Source organism: Ammospiza nelsoni, chromosome 15 (assembly GCF_027579445.1).
Source record: "Ammospiza nelsoni isolate bAmmNel1 chromosome 15, bAmmNel1.pri, whole genome shotgun sequence".
NCBI classification, from domain to species: Eukaryota; Metazoa; Chordata; class Aves; order Passeriformes; family Passerellidae; genus Ammospiza; species Ammospiza nelsoni.
This window is the reverse complement of record NC_080647.1, coordinates 8,002,864-8,025,258: the sequence shown is the minus strand read 5'-3', so window position 1 is coordinate 8,025,258 and position 22,395 is coordinate 8,002,864. Positions and strand designations below refer to the sequence as shown.

The 22,395-nt window shown below is 39.7% G+C and overlaps 1 protein-coding gene across 3 annotated transcripts in view; it reads left to right on the top strand.

Annotated features, from left to right (window-relative positions):
* KLHL13 (kelch like family member 13) overlaps positions 1-22,395 on the top strand; it is a 79,652-nt gene that overhangs the window by 5,534 nt on the left and 51,723 nt on the right. For 2 of the 3 annotated variants that reach the window (XM_059482852.1, XM_059482854.1), the window contains one exon: positions 11,941-11,999. In XM_059482852.1, coding sequence (XP_059338835.1) covers positions 11,980-11,999 — 20 coding nt within the window. In that variant the 5' untranslated portion in view covers positions 11,941-11,979. Of the gene's footprint in view, positions 1-4,571; positions 4,637-11,940; positions 12,000-22,395 lie in introns of those variants that run through there. The other variant, XM_059482853.1, reaches the window with a different exon arrangement.

Below are 22,395 nucleotides of genomic sequence, written 5' to 3'. Positions count from 1 at the left end.
GTTTTATCAGTTTGCTAACTCACGCTGTGGCTACACCCTGCAGGTGGAGGCAGGAATCGTGTCAGGAGGTGAGTGGAGGGAAGGCAGCACAGCTTCTCCCAGCAGCTGCTGGGGATGGAGCATCAAACTCAGCTCAGCAGGACCAGGGCACTGCTCCCACTTCAAACTTGTCATGTTTCCAGATGCCATTAAAGAACCCTTCCTGGGATTGCTGTTCTCCAATTAGCTTTCCATCTGTGAGGAAGCTGAATGATCCATATAACACTTAAATTCATGGGTTCAGGTAAATATTTATATCAAAGCAGGAATTCTACACTACATTAAGGAAGGGGGAAATTTTTTCTTGGCTTCTCAGTGCCTGACACTCAACCAGTTTCAGTGTTACAAAACACGTGGTTCTGGGCAAGTTTATGGCTGCCCACAGTTTGTGAATAGAATTGAGGAAGTGAGTAGCACATCTGTTATTTAAAGAAAGCTGCAAGCAGCACTGGAATCCTACAGACGTGGGCATGTGTTCTGTATATGTATATTTATTTTTTTTAGAAGCTGATTATCCACCATGGTGCCAGAATTGTAGAAGACTTATGTTAATATTTTATGCCTACCACCTCCCCAACATCTTTCATCTCACTGTTAGTAACTTTTTAAATAGTAGCAACTACAAGTTACAAAATACACGTGAGGTTGTATTGCTGACACTTATTAATTATTATATTTTATTGCTTTTTTATGTTGGAAGATTTTAACAGGAACAGTGTTATGAGTTTTGCTCTCTTCAATGTTAAACTTATAATATAGCAATGATTTTATGGTCAGAAATTTATTCTGGGCTCTTGTGTTTGCTGTTCTAAGGAAAGCTTGTTTTTATACAGTGGAATTGAGGTATTTCCACCAGAGTGTATGTCCTATGAGACATACAAGCAAAAGATTGCAAGCTTACACATTGAAGCTGGAAATTAGGAATTAAACACTTGAACTACAAAGGAATTGGAGGATAAATCTAGATAAGTCAGCCATGTTGAATTTACCAGGTTGCTTGAGCTGCCTTACACTGCTCCCTTGGTGGCTGTGAAAATCTGACCAGTCTCTTGTGGTTGCTCACCTTTGTCATGGGGAAGTAAATGTGCCAACATTCACTGTCTCTGTTCCTTATTAGTACTAAACACTGACTTCTTTAATGATAAAAGGACTGTTTTGGGGAGTTTTGTGATCCAAGTGAGGCTTGGTACCATATTTTACCTGAGTCTGAGAATTTTGTCCTTAATGTTCAGAGTTCTGTTATTTAAAGGATAAGAGTAATGAGATGATCATGTTATCACCTGTCTTGGGGTTGGTAGAAGTGTTGTTAACTCATCTTTTATCTCAGTGATATTGGTGATACCACTTGCTACAAGATAGCCTGTCCTGTACTTTTGCAAAACTTTTTCAGGAATGGTTTAGTACCTTGTCTTAATGTAAAATTTGGTATGTGGAGGAGTTTGCTGTGAGGCTCTAAATGAACCATGGTACAACTCCCCTAGCACTTCCCTTTAGCAAGAAGGTAGGGACTCTGAGATTTTGTTCCTACTGCAATTCCTTATTTTTTTTTTTCATGGTGTTCTAGCTGGTGTCACTACCTGATGATAATTAAGAGCCTGATAATAAATAAGTGATGCACCAAGACCTTGTTATGATAGCACCTCCCATGTGCAGAACAAAAAGGCAGTTTCTGTTCCTTCCCAAATCTTGCTATGCTGATGTAGTCTTTCTTCCACTGATTATTCTTCTGGTGTTTGGTGGCACTGGGTGGGGTTGGGGATGACTGTATAAAGGAACTGTTACAACTGTTGGTAACATCTTGATAAGCAAGTAGTCCAGCCTGTGGTGGTAACAGTTTTCTCTTTCTTGTAGCCTTAAGGTGATGTGTTGGACTTGTACCAGCCCTTTTGCCTTCTTCTAAGGGTTTGTGTTAATTGTTGTTACTGTAGGTGCCTGCATGGCTCTCCTGGCTCATGGAGCTCCAAGTTATGTCTTTTCTGAGAGAAAGGGCTGAGCAGAGGTACACTGGACTTGTCCTGCTCTTAAAATTGATTTCTTCAGTAATGATGAGTGTGCCAAATGCCCTGGCTTCTTTTGGAATGACAGAGGGATTTCTTGTCTGCTGCTGGCTTTCTCTTGCTGTTGGACATCATTCCTGGTTTGTAGGAGCAGAAAATATTTCAGTAAGGGGGTTGTAAATCTTAACTCTAGCTGCTTAGACATTTATGTGAGCTCTTCTGCAGAATGTCAACCAAAATAAGCTGGAGTGGTTTTAACAGCCTAAATAATCACTCTTTGTATTGGTTGATCCTGAGTAAATAGGTTAGAAAGTACTTAAGAGCAGCTCAGCTGGAGCCTTATGGCAGAGAGCAGGGACAGGCAGCCAAGGGTGCTGAGCTCTTCCTTGGCACAGCTGTTCCTAGAGGGGGAGATCCAAACCTAGGGCAGAGGTTCACAAGCTGAAGGGCTGCTTGGAGGCAGAAATGTGGTTTGTCCCTGCAAATAACCCTGTGATTACAGCTGAAATGAGAAAATTCCACTTCATCATCCTCATGGGGAATGTCTGTGTTTTCTGGTTAGGCTGTAATGATCTGCTGGTGTGGAGTGAAAAAAGTGATTAAATTTAGGCATATTTCATGTGGGAGCAGGGCATGGCAGTGCTGGCACCCTTGTGGTGGTGCTGCCTGGTGCCAGGGCATGTGGTGTGGGGCTGCTGTGCAGCAGAGCCTTGCCTTCCCCACCTGTGTACAGAAGATCCATGTTTTGGTTGTAAGCAGCTCCCACTACTAGTCCAGATTGTTTATTCATTAGTAAAATTAATGGTAGGAGGGACGTGGGCTGGAAAACATGAATGTGCAAGGTAGGAGGTTGCATGACAACAGTTCACGGTCCTAAACAAGGAGTCAGGAATAAATAATGGCAGAAAAACAAATGGGAGGAGGAAAAAATGAATGGGTCAGAGGAGAAAATGCTGTCTTTGTATTGACTTTATTGTTTCAGTGCCATCCCAGATGTGTCTAACAAGTCTGACATTGTCTGAGTTTTTCATTACTAAGAGCCTTTCACAAGGCCCTGCAGTGTAATGCCTGTGTGTGTCTCTGGGGCAGCCTGACACGGCTCTGCCACCCTGCAGGTTGGGCAAAATGTGCTCATAGGGCATGGGAGGAGCTGCATCTTACTCCTGGTTTTAAAGGGAGTAAGAAACCACCAAAAACTACTTTGTAACTTCGTGTCTTTCTGGCCTTCTTCACCAAAACAAACTGTGTGAGAGGCTTCCTGGTGAATTGTGAGTGCCATTTCTGACACAATGGTATTTTAGTTCTGGAACTTGAGTCATTCTGATTGCTGCCATCCATAGCTGTGCATATATGAAAGCAATATAATTTGACACATTTGAAGGAGGAGTATCAAGAGCTTCATAAAATAAGACTGCCACAGCCCCTTATCTTCAGGTAAACCCTTTGTTTTGGTTAAGAGGTTTAAATGTCCCATAGTGCTTCTGATCCATTATTATTGGTTAACTTGCACTTTCCTTGTGATGTTGTTGTTAGCATTGCTTTATTGTTTTAACTGGGTAAATAATTTGATTGGCAAGGGCTTGTAATTGAAAAAAAAATACTGTTCATTCATTGAATTACAGAAGTGACCCTCACTTTCTGGTGCTAAGGGTGTGAGAATATGGGTTGCCAAGTGCAATGTTTTTGTTTTTTTCTTTTCTGAGAGGAAATGAAACCCAGCAGCATTATTGCCAACAATTCTTCACTCTCCTTTTCGTTAGAATTAATTAAAAAAAAATAATTAATGCCAGTGCAAGTAACAGCACTGCTGATTGCTCCTTGTGTTTTGGATTAACTGCCTACTGTTTTCTTTTCAAGTTGGTTGGGCTGTATTTTCAGCATTAAAAGAAGTGCAGTGTCTCCTCCTAAATCCCTGTATCCCATTGTTCATGGCTGTAAGATGACTTTTCACTGTAACTTTGTGCTATTTCAGCTCTGCTGTGACTGGTGCTCTCTGTGCAAGCCCAGCACAGCTTCCTGCTGTGGTAGCAGCTGCTGGGGGGAATTTGTGAGAAGGGGCTTGGCTTGGGATCATGGTGCAAGGTATTACTTCTGTTAGGATTTCTTTACTTCCTGTGGCTTGTGTGCACTTTGTGATTGACATGAAGTGGTGGCTGTGATTCTGAAACAGTGTCTGTCTGAGGAGCTTCAAAGCAAAAATTAGATCTGACTTTTTTTTCTTCTGTGCTACTGTTGAAATAGATTTTTATGTTGAGCTGTGATCTTGTGGGATTCTGTATGAAATATTCCATACACATGGAAAAGAGCAGGATGCCACAGATTTTTAGTGAGTTATGTGAACTTTCCCTTCAGGCAAGAAGCAGGGTTATCCAATTTTCCACTCACACTAGAGACCGAGCTCAAAGGGCTGCAGAAGCCAATAGTTAACTCTGTTGGAGATGCTCTACCCTGCAGTTCTTTAAAATAACATCTACAGTGGATAATAGTGTGCAAACGTGTGTGACAATTTTTTTCTCTTCCCAAACCTTGTTCTAGATGTCAAAATTAACCTGGACTGCTTGGGAATGGCGAAACATAGCCCTGGGATCCTGCCATGAACAGTAAGAAAGCTGAGATACTTTGTGTATGCAAATAATTTTCTTTTAGTGACTAAACCCCAGTGAAACCATTCCTGTTCAGTTAACACAACCAGGCACACACTGTGCAGCTGGTGTGGAGTGCTCCCAGCTTTCCAGGCAGTAAAGAGGCAGCAGAGAGTGTCAGAGGGGTGGACCAGCAGGGGAGCATTCTTTGGGAAGCTGTGCATTATTACTGTAAATACAGAGAATATATGCCTAAAAAAGTATCATCAAGTGGGGAAATCTCTGCAGTCAGTATGGCATTGGAGGTGGGAAGCTGCTAGGGGTGGTGCATTAAGAAATTATTGAGGAATTAGATGAAGGATGCTTTCCACTAATGTGTAATTACATTGTGAGACTCCATTGTTACCCAGTGTATAATTATATCAAGACTCCATTGTAATGGGATACCTTGAGTGCAAATTAGATTGAAATGTGATTAGATTAATTAGTGGAAGGAAAAAAAGTGAGTTTTGAAGCGCTCAAGGCTGAATTCCAGCTGCAGTTTGTGGGAGGAAGTCCCTAAAACCCTGACAGAGAGAAGCGTCCTTTCACTGCCACTGCTCCTGAACTGACTGCTGGTGGACAGGTAGCCTGGCTGATTAGGTCTCCAGTCTGAGCTTTCCTGTCCCACTTTTGTGTGGTGCTTTTCTTATATGAAACTTAGTGTGTAACAGAGGTTGATTAAACAGTTCATGTAGCCAAGAAAGCAAGTTAGCTTTGAAGATATTCTTGAGTGTTGATCAAAATATTCAGATATTTTTGTGTTGTTGGTATCCTGAGACTTCCTAGCTTGAAGGATGTGTAAATATTCATGTATGTACATGCTCTGTATTCTTTACATAGCCTTTTCCAGATGTTGCAGTAGACATCCTTAAATTAACTAATTGAAAATTATTCTAATTAATTTTCTTGGTACAAAATAGATTACTTGAGAGACTGTGTGGGTGAGTAATATATTTGTAAAGTATCAACAGTGTCTGCAGAAAACCTACACTATTTGTCAGCCTTCACTGGGACAGAAATTAGAAGGCTATTGTATTGTTACATATAATAATTTGGATCTAGTCCATTGAAAATGTACCTGTCTTGAAAACTCCTGTAATCTAAACTCTTCATAGTACTGTAAATACTTAGCATGCAAATGTTAAAATGAAAAAATATTTTATTTTCTTTTGTAGGACTCTGACCATGTCATGTTTAATTCTTCCATGGGAGCAGTTTTTTCCAAGGGTTTTCAAAAGCTGGGTTATATCCTTGAGATGTTAGGTACTGTGAATGTCTTGAAAATATCAGGACTCATTTGATAAACAAACTATAATTGTTAAATTCTTGTAGATCAAATTACAGAGCCTTTATGTTCTTTATTAGTAGAGCTGATAAAGACACAGGAAGCTTAGTGCTTTATACAAAGTAGGGTATGTCACTCCAAGCAGATTCTGCTAAGACTGATTACTTTTGGCTTTCTGAGAAGTTTGTTCAGCTTACCTGAAAAGGATAAATGTATATATTTGTAGAATATTAAATAGCTTTGAAATTTTTCCAGAATGCAGCTAAAGCTTCAGTTTACTTTTGCTGATTGTAGATTGACTGAGCAAACAATTTAAGCTGTGCTGCACAGAGGTAAAGCATGGCTTCATTTTGAACTGTCATATTTAGCAAATTTACTGTTTGAGAGGTTGGGATATCTAGAATGATCCTGGGGTTTTTTGTTACCTGCTAATCAGTTATCTAAAGGTTGTGTGGCTTCTCTTCTGGTCTTTCCTTCAAGGTGGTTATTTGAGCCAAAAAAGCTGGACTGTTGTTGTACTGGTGTTTAAGATCCTTGTGTTTGGGAAGTTCTTAATGTCCACTTCTGGCACAAGTATCATCAGAAATCCAAATCTCATTTTGCTTTTAAAGCTATTGTGTTAGAAAACATCCATGTGCCACTAACTGAAGCTGAATGACCAACATGTGAAGTGCAGCTTACTCAGCTCTCATGTCATTTGTGAGGCTTGGGATACGGCAGTGAGTGTGCAGGAGTGTGAGCAGGTGTGCAAGGGAGTGAGTGTGAGTAGTGTGCAAAGGTGTGAGCGAGTGTGAGTAGTGTGCAAGAGTGTGAGCAGATGTGCATGAGTCAGTTCAGTGTTTGTGCCATTTCAAGCTCTGCTCAAAACAGTTTTACAAAGACAATAAAGGAGCACTGATGCCTCTCAGTTATCAGCTTCCACCTTTGCCCATAACAGCACTGCACAATTAGGAAGCTTGCTGACAGTATTGCTGTTGGACATCATACTGACTAACTTCATCTAGGAGTGTTTTTCTGAGGCCTTTATTTACATATGTAGATTAGGAGAAGGCTCCAGGTAAAGGACATTGTTGATGGAAGTGACAGCAGGAGGGAAGGCTTGGAGTTCAGTGGGAAGTGATTCCAAGGTGCCTTGCCATAAGGATACTGGAATGGTAGCAATAAAGAAATAACAAGGATTCAATTTCTCAGTGATGCAGGTGGTTCTGACACTCTGGTATGTGATGTAGGAGAGGGTGCCAAAAAGTTTACAGCAGAAAATGGGAAAATGGGCTTTAATATTCTGAGCTTTTTTTGCTTTTATTGCCAGGTAATGTATACTGGCTATCTGGGAGTCAATTGTGAAGGCTGGAAGATTTCAGTCTGCTGAAGTGTGTGTGCATTGTTTTACCAGGAAACTTCACAGGCTTTTACTTCCTGCTTTTATCACTTGTTTCCAATCTGACGTGAACTGGCCTTTTCATTAATGCTTCCAGAGTAGTTGGTGCCTCTAAATCTGTGACACAGACTGTCCAGAATGGAGCTCCTGGAGAATGGAAGCAATCCATGCAGGGTAAGACTCCTAACTTTGTACTGTCAGCACTTTGGGGAGATAATGGTTGAAAACCTACCTCCAGTCATAAGCATGGAGGCAGAAGCTCACATTACCTTTAGGAGAGGGCTGGCATGGAAGCTGCTTTGTTGTCTGGACAAACAGCAGGAGTTGTGGGCATTGCCACTGGTAGGGATCTGCTCTGTGTTGTGGCTGTAGGAGCAGCAGTGGGAGGACATCAGCATTTTGGGCAGCTGCCACTGACAGACCATCTGGGTGCTGTGCACAGCTCTGAACAATGCTTGGACCTGCAGCTGGGGATGACAAGAGGGTGCAGATGTTTGAGGGCAGAAGAGACAGAGCAGTGCTGCTGTCCAGGAGCAGAGCTGAGCCCGGGTGAGTCACTAACCTGTCAGGTCATTGTGGCTCTTGCAGGAGCTGGCTTGTCTCACTCTTGCTTTCTTGTGTTTTGGGGTCCCTGCTGCATCCTTGTCTTAGACTCACTGTCACTGCAGTGTGTCATCTGCAGCCTGTTCCTTGTCCCCCTCTCCCAGGCTGGGATTGCTGTGTGGGAAGATGATCTACTTAGGGCTCAAGGGAATGGAGAGAAGTCCATTCATTCCCTAGGACTGGATTAGGCTGTGCTGTAATTGCTGAAGCTCCCAGTGTTGAGAGTATAATATAAGGGCATCCAACCTAGGTCTGTCAGGCTTAGCACAGCTATTCAATACAACACAGTGTTTTCTTCTTGCCTTTGGTGCCATTTTAAACTGCAGGTGTTTAACTTAGGTGTGATTTATATGTGGTATATTAATGACTGGATCTGCTTCAGGGAACTGTTTTCTCTTTCTGTGTGAGTGAAATACTATACCAAGAAGCTTGGGGTTTTTAATACTTTAAGAACTACTGAAGACTTCTAAGCTTGTGTGAGCATGCTGAAACTTGTTTTATTTTGTGTTTCTAGAATATGTTGAATAAATTTTTTATCAAGCATATTTTTAAAGTACATTAATGAAGGCCATTCTGTAACTGCAGTTGACAAGCATGGTAGCAGTGCTTTTGGTCGGTAAGACTCCTTCAAAATTGCAGAATTTCCATTAGGATAAGATCTGTTCTGCTACCTACAGTTGTATTTTGACTGTTGGCTTCCTTTATGACACTGGGTTTTTCAAAATGCAGCATTTTGTCTGACTGAAGCTAATTGGTAGCTTCAGTTATATTTTCTACAGTCTATAGTATGGGGTTACTTTTGTGTCTGGACTGGATTTTTATAGAAAATGTTTAAGTACTTATATACTTCTGGTTTATGGGTGGAAGTCAGTAAATTATTCTACTTGGTAATGATTATCAGGTGATAGTTGATATAGGGTAATGCTGCTCTTGAGTAATGCTACTCTGATGCCTGTTATAAAAACTGGGAGGCTGTGCTGTTCTCCAGAAACGTGTACGAAGTCCATGCTGGAAACTGCCTACATCAGGATAGTCTGCATCTGACTTCTAAGATGATAATGCTTTTTTAGGCATATATTCTCTGTATTTAGAGAGAGATTCTCTTATTATTACTTATATAGAGATTAAAGCCATTATTTAAGGAGCACAGTTCAGTGTCAGATTTAGTCAGTTGCTGCTGGAAGGGACAGTGCTGCTTCCTTCTCTCTTTGCCCAGTGGGGGCTAGGGATTTGTGGCTGCCCTGGAGAGCATCATCTCCCTGTCCCTCTGCTGGGACAGCACTGGCTGGGCTGGCTCTGCTTGTCCCTCACAGCTGTTTGCTGGGGGCTTGTGCAGCTGGGTCACAAGGTAGGCAAGGGCTGGTTGGGTGAAACCAAGCACCATGGGGCTGTGGCCCTCAGTGGAGCTCCCAAGGGAGAATTCAACCTCTTGCTCCCGTGCATTTCACCAGCACTCTGCTTTTCAGAGTGTTTTGTTAGCTTTGATTCTGTGTTTTGTTAGCTTTGATTCAGGTTGTCTGCTGTGTTACCACTGTGGGTCAGGCTCAGTCCCAGCATCTGCTGTGTGATTTTTGAGACTCATTGAAAGCCAACTTGTCTGCTGTAGGAGTGATGTTTGCTGAGGTCTGGCCTCTGACCTGACAGGTGTTTCTCACATTCCCTGGATGCTCACATTTGCCCCTGAGGATGTGTGGGCTTGTGCATTCAGTGGCTTCCTAGGCTGTGCCCTGCACACTTTGTCACTCCTTGGCATGCCTTGTGTCACTCATCTGTTGTTTCTGGAGAGCTGGCTGTAACTGATACAAGTAACCTACATAAGCAGTGTGCACTATCAACCATTAATAATCTAGAGCTTCCTGACAGATGAATTACAGAAAAAAAAAAAAGTTTCACAGGGTACCCACCACCTGAGTTGCATTCAGTGGCATATGACAATGCATGTAGTGTGTTTGTTTTATGGAGTTGGAAGTAGAAGTAGTTTAACTTCTCAGGAATGCTCAACAATTTTACATGGGTCTCAACCACACCTCTTTTAAATTGTATTCTTGTATTCCTGTATTTAGGCTGAAAATGGTTAGAACAAATGTAATGGTTTATATAGGAAATTAATCCTTATTCAGTTCTTCTTTTGGCGTTTCTGAAAGAATGATGGCAAAATATAACAGCAGCTACAAGTGCAAACCCTAGGAATCAGAGACCTCAGGACCTTGCACACTAGTGAGAAATTCAGCTCCTGGCAGGGGCATGCAAGTTTGGGCTGGTGATCAGATTTGTCCTTTCTGTGACAGAGGTATAAGCAGAGGTGTGAATTTCTGATATTTATATGCTGGGAATGTAGAATCAACACTGAGGATGATAGAAGATCTATTGCTAAAGATGAAAGTTAACTGAAATTTTTCTGACTATGAAAAATTCTATTTCAAAATGGAATTTTTTTGATCCCTTCAGACTGTTGTGTAATGTATTGGTCTCATTAGAGAAGCCTGTGTAGTGTCCACAGGTTGGTAAAACAAGGACTGAGACTTAAGCACCTATCCCAATTGCAGCAACCACACTACACATCACACAGGACTTCACAAATAATGGAGTCATGATGGTAGCAGAGCAGCTCAGGTGATGTGGCACTTTCTGAGTGCTAGTTTTGTGATGGAGGATGGATAAAATCCATCCCATTCACTCAGCAGACTTCTTTAAAAGAGAAGAAGCTAAAGTTTGTTTGAAACAAGAGGATGTCCTGAGGTGTAACAACATCAAGAGTTAAGAACCAGTTTATTCTGCCAGCTGCTGTAGTGTCAGTGGGAGGGAGTGGGCAACTTAGCTGCTATTAAACAATTCTGTTTGATGCTGTCTCAGTTGTAGCATGTTTAAAGTATTGCAAAGCATACACTGAATTTATAATTCATGCTTACAAATACTGTGTACTATTTCCTTCCACTAAATGTCTCAGTCTGCTTTAGCAAAATAAGATTTTAGACAGGCTCTTAAATTAGGAGAGCTTGTGTCTGCTCTCTGAAGTCAAAATTTTATTTGTCATGGTGCAGAGCACTTGAAGGGGAGAGGATGATTTGCAGAAGCTTTTATTTTCTGTTATATATTAGCTGCCACTGTGACCTTATCTAAAAATCTGCTTCTGTATTTTTCAAGTATTGACTACGAAAAAGAAATTTATTCTTTGGGCTATGAATTAATAGCAAATTGCTTTAAAGAAATACCCAGTGCATACAGCTACTAAGTTTTTATCATTCAGTTATGTTTATAAATGTAAAATACGTAAAAGACTGAAAATCTGAAGTGTGGCTCTTTTCAGGGGTATGCCTAGTTTATATTTTGCAATGTTTGCTAATAAATAAATGTCAACAAATAGAAATGTCACAACTTTTTCACTGTCCCTTCAAGTGGAGGTATGATTTCACAAGCCACAATATATTCTGTAGTCTTTCATTTTGGTTAAAGGCTGCAAGATACCATACTCCTGAGACATTAAAAAAAAAAGAACTAGGAGTTTGTTTATCAGCTGTATTAGATCTTAGAAATGGAAGTCATTAAGATTTTGGCCTCTTCTGTACAAATTAATGTGATTACGTCTTGCTTATAAATAATTTGAGCTGTTTCTCTCTCCCTTAAAAGGTGGCTTTAATGAGTCACAGCTTCCATTTTAGTAAATTGTTCATGGGATAGGCAGGCTCAGGAACAACTGGGTTAAACCAAGAGATTATTTGAAAAATCTAGGGCATGTGCTCTCTGTTCACTTGATTACTTTTCATAATTCATCCTTGTTTCCACAGCAAAGAGCAGCCTAATGCATGCAAACAGGAAGCACTTTTCTTGCTTTTGTGCTCCTTCATCTCTGTAATTTTACCAGAGAAAGTAAGTGAAATGGGGAAACAGATTGTGCATGAATGTTTGGAACCAATCTTGGTTAATTTTGTGAAAATCCACGGGATCAGAGAGCCAGGTGCTATTTGGGGATGTCTGTGTGTGACTCTGCTTCAGTTCTTTTCTGTTTGACTACAGGTGCATGAAGAGCAGAGGAGATATTTCCGCTTGTCAGAGATGATGTGGAGAGACTCTTTGTGAGTAACTGATGTGTGTTTTCTAAAAAGCCCAAAATGCTAATGTGGGAATTATTTTTACTTTTCTTTAATTCTCTAACTTAGAATAACTGTGCCATTTGTCTAAAAGTTTCCTTTGGGTCTGGGAAGCTGTGAGTGAGAACCCTTCAAGGGAGCCACAGGCAAAGCTCATTGTTGAAGGAAGGAGCTGGAAGACAGAGCCATGTATGGTTTCATAAGGGATTAACCACAATGCTTCACTTGTCTGCAGGGATCAGTCTACCAAAGGCTTTTACTGTTGGCTGCTGAAAGTGTTCTAGGCTGCAGTAAAACCCCTGACATGGTGGGCATGGGGAACCTATAGCAGGTTTACCTTGTTTCTTAATGAAGTTTATTCTGCATGTCAGGTTCTTGACATTTTATTGTTCTTGTCCAGTTTTGGGTTGTATGTCTGCTATATCTGCTGTAAAGATGATGGGAATAATAGCAGTCACTAGAAGCTTTCCTGAAAGTTTTCAGTTCTTTTCTGCTGGAATAAACAACAATATTCTGGGATCAAGCAGCTAAACCACACTGCTAAAGTATTACAGGAAAGAAAGAACCTCCGTGATGGAGTATAACTGTACCTAAATAAGTACTTAAAGGATTTGCTTTTGTGGAGACAAGGTCGTTTTTAGAGAGCACAATTAGGTGATGCAATGTCTTATTTTTCAGATGAATTCCATAAAAATGCTGTGCTTTTAGTGCTATAGGCTCGTCAGCCAGCATTCCTTTGGAGTAATTAGTCCCAGTGTTTCCTTTTTTTTGCCAGATTTCCAGTAACAGTTGTGAATTAAAGCAGCACGTTATTTTAGGATTTTCCGTGATAGTCTTTGTGCTTCTTTTTTTTGTGTGTAAGTATAATATGAGTAATGTGTTCTTGAGTGCTTTCTTTTAAACCATAAACTTTGATAGTCTGGAGCTGCTGCTTCGTTATAATGATAATTATCTAGGAGAATAGTGCCTTTGTGGACAACTTCAATGCTTTTCTTGGCAAGGAAGAGCTCAAGTTAGAAGAACTGCTCTTACCTCAGGCTCCTTGATTTCTAAGTTTTCCTATGTTTATATCATTAAAGCTACACAGTGAATTTTTTTCTTTGTTCTTTTCTTGAAGAAAAATCCTTTTATTACAACAGACTTGTAATTACTTGAACTCCTAGGTAGGAACCAGTTTGGGTTCCTACACATGACTTGCCTTTCTTGTTACCTGGATCTAAGAGAAAGGTTAAATGATTTTTAGACTTCCCTCTTCCTGGAGACTTTTGGATATTTTCTTAGATATGGTTTTGTGATTTGTTAAGTAACTAATTAAAAAAAGTCACTATTGCTTAATGTCCTCATTCTGGTTTGGCATCTGCAAATAGTGCCTGATTTCAAAGCCTGTCTTGCTTTCACTCAAGAGAAAATCAGCTTAAAGATAAAGTTGGCTTGTACTCATCTTTCCCTTGGCTTCTTCCAGGCTCTGCTTGCTGGTTCAGGAAGGCTGTGTGAGGATTTTTTTGTAACAATCTCCTGGCCAGATGCTGGATTCTTTATGAAGCAGCAGGAGAAATCCTTGTCCTGATCCAGCTGACTTGCCCAGGAGATAGTGTTGATTTGATTTACTCTGTTGAGATCTCTTGTGGACAAAGTCTGTGAAGTTTTAGCTGCAGTTGGCTGAGTAGCAATGATAATATGCAATATTCTTCATTACTTCATTATTTTTAAAAATAATGGTCTCTTTAATATTATATGTTTAATAAAATTGGAACTGTTTCAAGTATCAGTCTTTATACCTTGAAGTATTCTTATGGTGATGCTACAGTAATTTGATAATACATAAATTTTTCCTGGGGCTTATTTACAGATATTGACTATATTTTCAGAAAAGAGTTTCTGTGAAATAGGCAGCAGTTATTTTGTGGGGCTAGCATTTAATTTGTACAGGTGGTTGCTTTTAAGGACCTTTCAGTTGCACAGCAGTCAGCTTTTCATGGTCTTCAGCACTGGGCTGGGTCAGGCTGTGCTCTGATGCTTGAGTGGATGAGGCTCACAGCCAATGGCACCACCATGAAGAGTGTTTTGGGATTTCCCTGCATTAATATTCCTCTGTGTCAGCATTAGTAGCTGCAGTAACAGGTAATATCTTTGTGGACAGTTCCGTTAGGTCTTATGGCACTATTGCAAGGGTGAATCTGTGTAAAATATAATGGGATAAGTTGAGAATTTAATTTAATTTTTGGTGCAGGAGGGAGCTGAAGGAACTGGTTCCTTTGCCAGTTCTGCATGATCATAACCTTAGCTTTAACCTTTATGCTGTAATATCTTGAGAAGTATTGTGGACTATATAGCGGAAATTGTTTTTTTCCTGTTGCCATTGTTCTTTTTGTGGTTATTACTGTGTACTTGATATAAGGAATTTCTGGTGAAAAATTGAAGAACATTTCACCTTTTGAATGCTCAAAGGTTTTAAAGGACTTGAAATATACACTGCAACTTAGTCCATTAAGTTAAAATGTAACTTAGCTAATGAAGAACAAATGTCCAATAAAAGCTTTTTCATTTTCTATGTAATATTGATTTTTAAATTAATAAACTTCAGAAATATCAAATTTTGAGTGGGAATTCTTAAGTGGATCATATTTAACATGGAGTTCAACCAAAATGCAGAGATGCACAGGATTCCCAATGCTGATTATTTCTGGACAGGCTGAATGAGGGTGCCTTGTTCTGCTCGACTCCTGCCTATGTCTGAGTGAGTGTAGTTTGGGTAATAGTAGAAGGTGCCTGAGCTGTGCCCTTGGTAGTGAGTAGAGCAGGGACTGTATGTGACAAGCTGGGCACTGAAGGGACATGCTGTATCCAAACTATTCAGTTTCCTCATGAATGGTTTGACTAATGTGTTCTGTTGGCCTTTCCTCTCTGTAACCACATAAAGCTTTATGCTCTTAAAATAATTGACAGTCAGCAGCTGGTTTCATAGCAGGATTTTTTTCACTTGGTAGTGAGGAAAAGTGGGATCCAAATGTCATGGTCCTGTTGTCTTTGTAGAGAGAATTCACAACCAAATCCACTTTGCTGGATTTCTTCTGTACAGTTTTTTTCTTACATGCAATGCTTATCTAATCAACCTTTTGTCAGCAGAGTTTATTTCATCACTGTGGGTTTATTAAGTGTAGGTGATGATGAATGAGCTTTAATAAGTTGTAGCCACAGGTGACTTATATCAGGGAAATGCTTTATGAGGGTTGGAAAGTGCAGATGAAAGTCCTTTCATCTGAAATACTGAAGAGATGGGAAATCTCCAAGTTCACATTTTAAGAGCACTTATAAATTAATTAGATGCTTTTGGGCCAACTAATAATAATTTGATTAATTACGACATAGATATGTGAGTTTAAATTTGGTTCATTTTGCAAATCCAGGCATGAAAAAGTTGATCATCAGACTTTAAATTCAGAAGAATTTTTCATTTAAAACACTATTTTAATATACATACCTCAGCATTGTAAAAATTCTGTTTTCTGCTGCTTTCTGTTCAGTGCAGTGGTTTAGGGCTGTCCTTGCAGGGAGCCCTGACTGAGCTCATGTGCTGCCTGTAGGAATGGGGGTTTCTGTGCCTGCCCTATTTGAGGGTAGGTGTTGGTGGGAAGAGTTTCTGACCCTGCTCTGAGGCTGCAGCAGGCTGAGCCGTTCCTTTAGATACAGGGCAGAGGGTGGAAGCAGTGTCATCTTCTAGGCCATGGAAGTGGACAGAAAAGCTCATTTGGAGCAGATAATCTTTAGAAGTGATGTACAAAGAGAGGAGGGGTCTCAGATGACTTGTGGCAGACATGAGATAGTGGATCAAAATTTCTGTAAAATATGTTCCAGCTATGCTTTGTCCTAAATCTCTGTAAAATGCAACCCTGTTTGTGCTGAAATTTTACAATGACTCTGGTGTTGTCAGATTTCTCCCTCTTGGAGCTCAATGTAGGAATTAGCCCCTATCTGCCAAGACAGGGATTGACTTGAGAGCCAAGATGCCAGTGTACTTAGGCAGTGAAATAATCCTGTGCAGCTTGGGAGCACAGAAGCACAGTTGTGTTCCTGCAAATGTTATGCGGGGATTGAAATTGCTCAATGGTTTTGAGATTATAGATTAGATTTAATTAAGGCTGTAGAAGGGTTTTCCTTTCTCAGAGTAACAGCACAAGAGGTTTATTTTGCTGCTGTACAATGTCTTATTAAAGGTTGCACTGGCTGTGCAGTAAAGCAGTTTGTATTCTGATTTGGTACAGGTGTCCTGAGCTGTTTTGGCAAGTGTTTTAGGATGGTGTAGGCAAAGCAACAGATCTTTTGGAGCTTTACTCTCTGCACATTGGTGATGTGTCCTTTGCTGAGTTGCCTCCTGCTTGCCAGGGTGTATTTTTCACAAGCCAGGTGTTTATGCTGCTTTAGCAGTGTTCTGTGTGCTGTACAAGCTAATTTTGCAGTAGAATGGTTTACATAAAACAAGAATTACTTGCAGTGATTTTAAATATGGTTTTGTATTATGGAGTTCATTGTAGTGAATCCTGTTCCATTAGTCTCACTTCCTTTTTAGTGTATGTGGCTTACCTGAAATTCACTGCTTGTAAATGGCATTTCAGGAAGTCTGAACTGATCCAACACATGCTGACTTTGCCTACAGCTGAATTTTGATGAACTCTTCAGTGCAATACAAAGTGTGTTGGGTTTTTTTTGTTAACAAAGCTTCCTTAAAATTTAGTCTTTGGACAGTTTTGCACAACTTACTAAAAATTGCTTTTGCTTCAAGGAGCCAATCTGAATAGTTGTTGATATTTTTTCTTCTTCTTCTAATAAAGAACAATGTCATAGTATTTTCAGTTAAAGAGAAAAATCCATGGGGAGTATTTTTTGAAATGTTGTCTGATGCCCTCTTTAACCCTTGCTCCTAAAGCAGCTGACTCAACAGATGTTGCATGTGGGTGTTTGCAGCTGCATCAGAATATCCTCTGATGGGAAGGCTGAATCTCTGCTGTTGCTGTGCTAGCAGAGTGCTCTGCAGTCAGCTTGCACCCCTCTTCATGGTTAGTTTTGGTGGATTTTGATCAGAAATTACCAAGTTTTTGGGATTGCAAGATGCAAAATGTTACCTTAACAATTGCTGCTTAATTGCACTTGTAAAGCTGTGCCTGTGCTGTGCCAAACTGGAGCTCCCAATTCTTGCTGTAAGAGCTTGTGGATTGTCTGGGATCTGTGCAAAATCTACATCTAAGAAGTGATAGCTGCCATATATCATCACTCTGACTGCTGAGTGCCATTGCCAGCTTGGTGTTTTGAAGGAGAAATTATTGTTGCTTCTTCTTTTCTGGTGCTTTTGTGTGTTAGGGGTCCCATGGAAGAGAGCACAGAAGTGTTTGTTGGCTGCATTGCCAAAGGTTGATCTAATTGAGAGGAAAAATTGCTGCAAAACCAGCAAAGCTGAGCCCTGTAGGGCATCAAAAAGCAGTTTTTCATGCTGGATGTAGTGAGAGAAGCAGAAGTTGTGGATGGATGTGCTGTAGTAAATTAATGTGGCTGAAGAGACAAGGCAGGAAGACACTTGAGTAGTTTCAAGGATTAGGAAATGTGGGGCTTGTCAGAAGCCAGAACAATTTAATTTTGTGAAAGATGGATTTTACCTGACTAGATAACAAGGCAGAAAAGGCTGCATCTTGAAGATATTGTAGAAGAAGTTTTCAAAAATGGTTGTCTATTTGCCAGTAACTCTTTATACCTGCAGCATACACTTCTAGAAGATGTCTTCTCCTAATTGATGATATAAATTGGTAAAAATAATTTTGCAATATAACTGCATTTATTTAAGGCCCTTGCTGTTCTGAATGAGAAACAGCACCCTTCATATTTCCTATGTCTTCACTTTCATGCCAAGGGACAGGATCCTGCAAACAAAACCCTCTTTCTTTAGTGCTCCCAGCACACAAATTACCAGTCAGGCAAAACTGCACGTCCCCAGTGATGTACTGCTGCAGGCAAGATAAAAGGCATAAATAAAGGTCTGCCCAAAACTCGAGGTAGCATGTGGGCAGAAGAGAAGAAATGAGAAGATTATTTTGATATAAACACTGTCACTTCCACCCAAGGCTTTATAATATTAAAATGTCTGAAAACCTGGTTCAGCTTTTGAATTTCAATTGTTGATGCTTTGTTGGCAAAGAGAAAAATGAGTAAAGTTCAGTAGGTTTTTTCCCCTTTTTTGTAATACAGAATATTTTCAATGTCTGGAATGCTTTGTGGTGACAAAAATGAATTAATATTGATTTTAATTGGATAATAATTTGGTTCTTAACATGTTTTCAAGAGAGATTTTTGATGGAAAAATTAGACAAGTGTATCCTTGTGAAGGGAACAGTTCCCATCTTTACATTTTAGGTATTGGAAAGTTGTGATTTGCTGTGATTCTATGTTTAGAATGTCTCCTCTGTTTTGTGGCTTTCTTTGATGCTTTTTTGAAACCACAAGTCCTAATTTCTTATCGTAAACAGGAGCTGGACTCCACAGATCTTCAGCAGTCATTTAACGCAGAATTGATTGCCTTAACCCAACAGAAATTCCAGCAACCTTATTTCAGTGTTCTTTCTAGAAATGAAATCTTCACTTAAAACATAATTGTTCCTTTATAATATGAACATAGAAGCTATAGCATTGTTTCTATTATCTTGTGCTGTACTTTGCACACCCATAATGGTAGTTTGACTGATGTGGTTAATTTATGCTGGGATAACTGGGTTCAATCTTTCAAAGAAACAAGACAAATAAATATTTTTGTAGTGAAGTATGTTTTTGTATGCAATTTTTGAGCTGCATGCTCAAATATAAACAACTTTATTAGTTTTCATGCATTTTGCAATTGAATAGGAACATCATACTTACATGGAAAAGGTAAGATTAGGGGTCATAAGTTTATGATGAAATGTGCTGCTGGCACAACAGTTTCTGACACTACTTTGTAAAGGATCTTTACATCCTGACATCCTGTCAGGAATGATACTTTTGATTTAGTGTTTATCTGAGAAAGTGACAGGGATCCATCATGTGCCTTTCCTCACCACTGTATGAAATGTAACAGCCTGGCTTTGAGTGTTTCAGTGTGTTGGTGGGATTTATTTTCCATTAAAGGTGATTGAAACTATTGCTGCAGCAAGAGGCATCATTCATGACTGGGATTTTCTGTTAATGCCATTTAAGACTTCCACTTTTTTCCTTTGGATTGCTAATGGCATTTTAAACCTTTCATTTAACTAGATTAATAAAACTGTTTTGAGCATTCATCTTAAGAATAAATGCTCAATTATTTCTGTTCCAAGGCATGCATTGACATTAGGCAACCTTCTTTTAGCAAGTTTGGAGTGAAGAAATCTTAATAGATTCTGTAGTTTCATTGACTGATTTAGTGTACTTTTGTCTCAGTCTAAATAGATAATTCATAGGACAAGAGTTGAAATTACTAAAGTTATGTTTTGGCAGCAGCTGAATCAGCCTTGAAGAATGACCAAACTCATTGGTATGCTGCTCGCTGCTTCCGGGGGGATTTTCCTTATAGGTTTGATCTTGGATTAGAACCAATATATTTTCTGGCTTTTTTTTTCTCCCCCAAAAGAGGCACACAAGTGCCTTTTGTCTGCTGGATGCATTTATGGTGATTTGAGCATATTCAGTCTCAAGTTTCACTTTTCAGACTTGCACTCTGAGTGCACACAACCCCTTAGCAGTGTTTTGGTCAGTCACGTTTCTGCTTAGTGTGGAAAATGGCTCTTTAATGAATAATTCTGTGAAACTCTGAAGAAAAAAAGTTATAAAAGCTTTCCTTAGACCAGAGTTCTTATGTATGTGTTCTCTCCATCTCTGCAAACTTCCAGTCTAGTAATCCCAACCAGTACCTACTCAGTCCTATTTCCTTCAAGTTACTCTTTTGTACTTCATTTTATTTAGCAGATGAACACATCTCTGTGTTCATAGCAGTGATGTTTTAAGTGCTTTCAGTCCTCACTAGGTTCATGATTTTGTCCTTTGTTCCCAGGCATATGCACTTGAATACTTTAGAAGTCCATTGCCATTCAAAATGTGAATGTTGGCATTGTGATGTGAAGCCTTTTTTAATATATTTGTGTAAGAATTAAAATTAGAAGATAAAGAACTAGAAAAAAATTCAGTGGATTTTTTAAGGGAATGACAAACTTCTTACCATATTTATTGGTAACACTGGATTTGTTACATCTGGTCTCACTATGGTGTGTGTGACAGTGTTTATGCTTGTTAAGGGGTAAAGGTTTCTTAATCTCAGTGGAAGAATCAACCCCTTCAGTAAAAAGTTTTTCTCCTGTAAATGCTTTTAGCTCTCCAAATAATCTTTATTTTCAACCAACCACTAAAATGACCTAGGAATTGGTAGGGTGAATACTTGCAGCTTTAGTGTTAACTTGCATTAAAAGAAAGTATCTGTAATCGTTTTCAAGATTGGCTAGGTAAAAGTAATGTTTTCTTTGTGATGGAATATTTGATAAAAACGCCCAAGTTCCTCTTCTGTGACTAGAAATTAACATCCAGGCTTAATGAATTTATTGAAACATGACACAAGTGTATTCCTGTTTTTTTCTTTTTTTCATGAAGAAAGAACAGTGGTTCAAAGCAGAAACCTTCTCTTTCATATTTAGAAGCTGGGTTTTGGTTTGGGTATGTTTCTGGGTTAAATGCAGTTCAGTTTCCTCCAGACATTCTGTGGGTCCTGCCATCTGTCCAAAGGCAGCTTTAGTGTGTGGTTTGTGAGCCAGTGCCTTTTGCACAGGAACTGTTTGCAACTTGAACTTCATGTGGGAGGCAGAGAGGTGTGGATCTAAAATAGTTCATATTTCATTCAAAGGAGGTCAGCTGCTGCTTTTCCTGGGACAGGTGAGCTTGCAAGCTGCCCTGACTGCTTGGAAGGTCTGGCTGGCTTGTAGGATGTTCAGCATACTGTAAGCAGGTTTTTTCTGGAAAGCTGACTTTGGAAAGTTCTCCATCTGATGGCACCTGTTAGCAGTGTGGTGTAATCTCATGCTGAATGTCACTTTCCCTTTTGTTTCCTCTCTCTGTCTTCAGTCTCTTGGGTGGGTGGGTGTCTGCTGGTTTTAGTTGTTCTCCTGATGAGTGGTGGTTGTAAGTTATGAGTAATTGTTTCCCTGCTCTGTTTGCTGTTTATTTGAATGCATCAAGTTAAAAAGAAGGGCTTTAGCCAAAGCAACTTTGTGCTTATGATAAGGTGCTTTAAAGTCCTAAATCTAAAATAATCTACTCCCATAGTGTGTATGGCATTGTCCCTTTGAGAGAGACTATGATATTTGTTTGTTTGCATGTAATTTATTGATTGTGACCTTATATTTAAACTGTGTGTATCACTTTTGGGTACAGACTGGCATAGTTCTGAAATTGATAATGTACAAAACGTTCAAAAATTACTCCTGTTGTTTCAAAAATTAGTCTTTCTACTCTTTTTTTATGCTAGAGATGTTCTGCCCGTGTATATTCCTGTGTGCAGCTTGGTAATACATTTCCCATTATTCCATTGCCATTGGACATCTGGGATGTCTCTGATTCAGGTTGCAGTTCACTTGGATGCAAAATCAGTCATATCTTGGAAAATAATCACACAGTGGTGGAGACTCTGCTGGAAAAACAGTCTTGCTTGTGCTCGTTGTATGGGGAGATCAGTTTTGCATCTGAAACTGATCTGTTTTAATGAGCTGCACCTTAAGCTTGCTAATGTTGTTAAGGACATCTTGTAATAATGAGAAGTGTTGGGTTATATTTGCATTAATGTTCAGTCCTGGAGAATGAAAGTTGAAGCAACTACTAAGTTTTTTTATCTTCAGAGGTATTATACAGGTATCCTGCAGGACCAGTGAAGGCTGTTCAGGGAAACAGCTCAGTTTTTAAAACAGTGTGTTCTACAGCCTGGTGACTTCCATCCCATAAATAAACACTCTGAAATCCAGACATCAGTATGATTCCTGCAGATAATGGCAAATTTAACAATGGAACATAACAGTGCACTGTTTAAATGTCCATGTCTGTCTCAGAAAACCTCCAGCTATAACTACTGCTCTTCTGCCTTGTCACAATATTCTGTATCTATTTATGCCTGACCTTCCTATGGCATTGCTGAAACTTGAGCATCTTGCTAATCTCCTTCCATTTTCCCAAGCTATGTTTTCACATCCAGCTCCATCATGCTGGATTCCAAACATTTCCAGCATGCAGCCACCCTGTTCCAAATTCCTGAATTCTGCTTTCATTCTTCTGCTCCAGCTCACCTGTTACAGGGTGGCTGAATCTAAGCTGACAGCCAGGTAGGTGGAGGTGGATCAACAAAGGATCC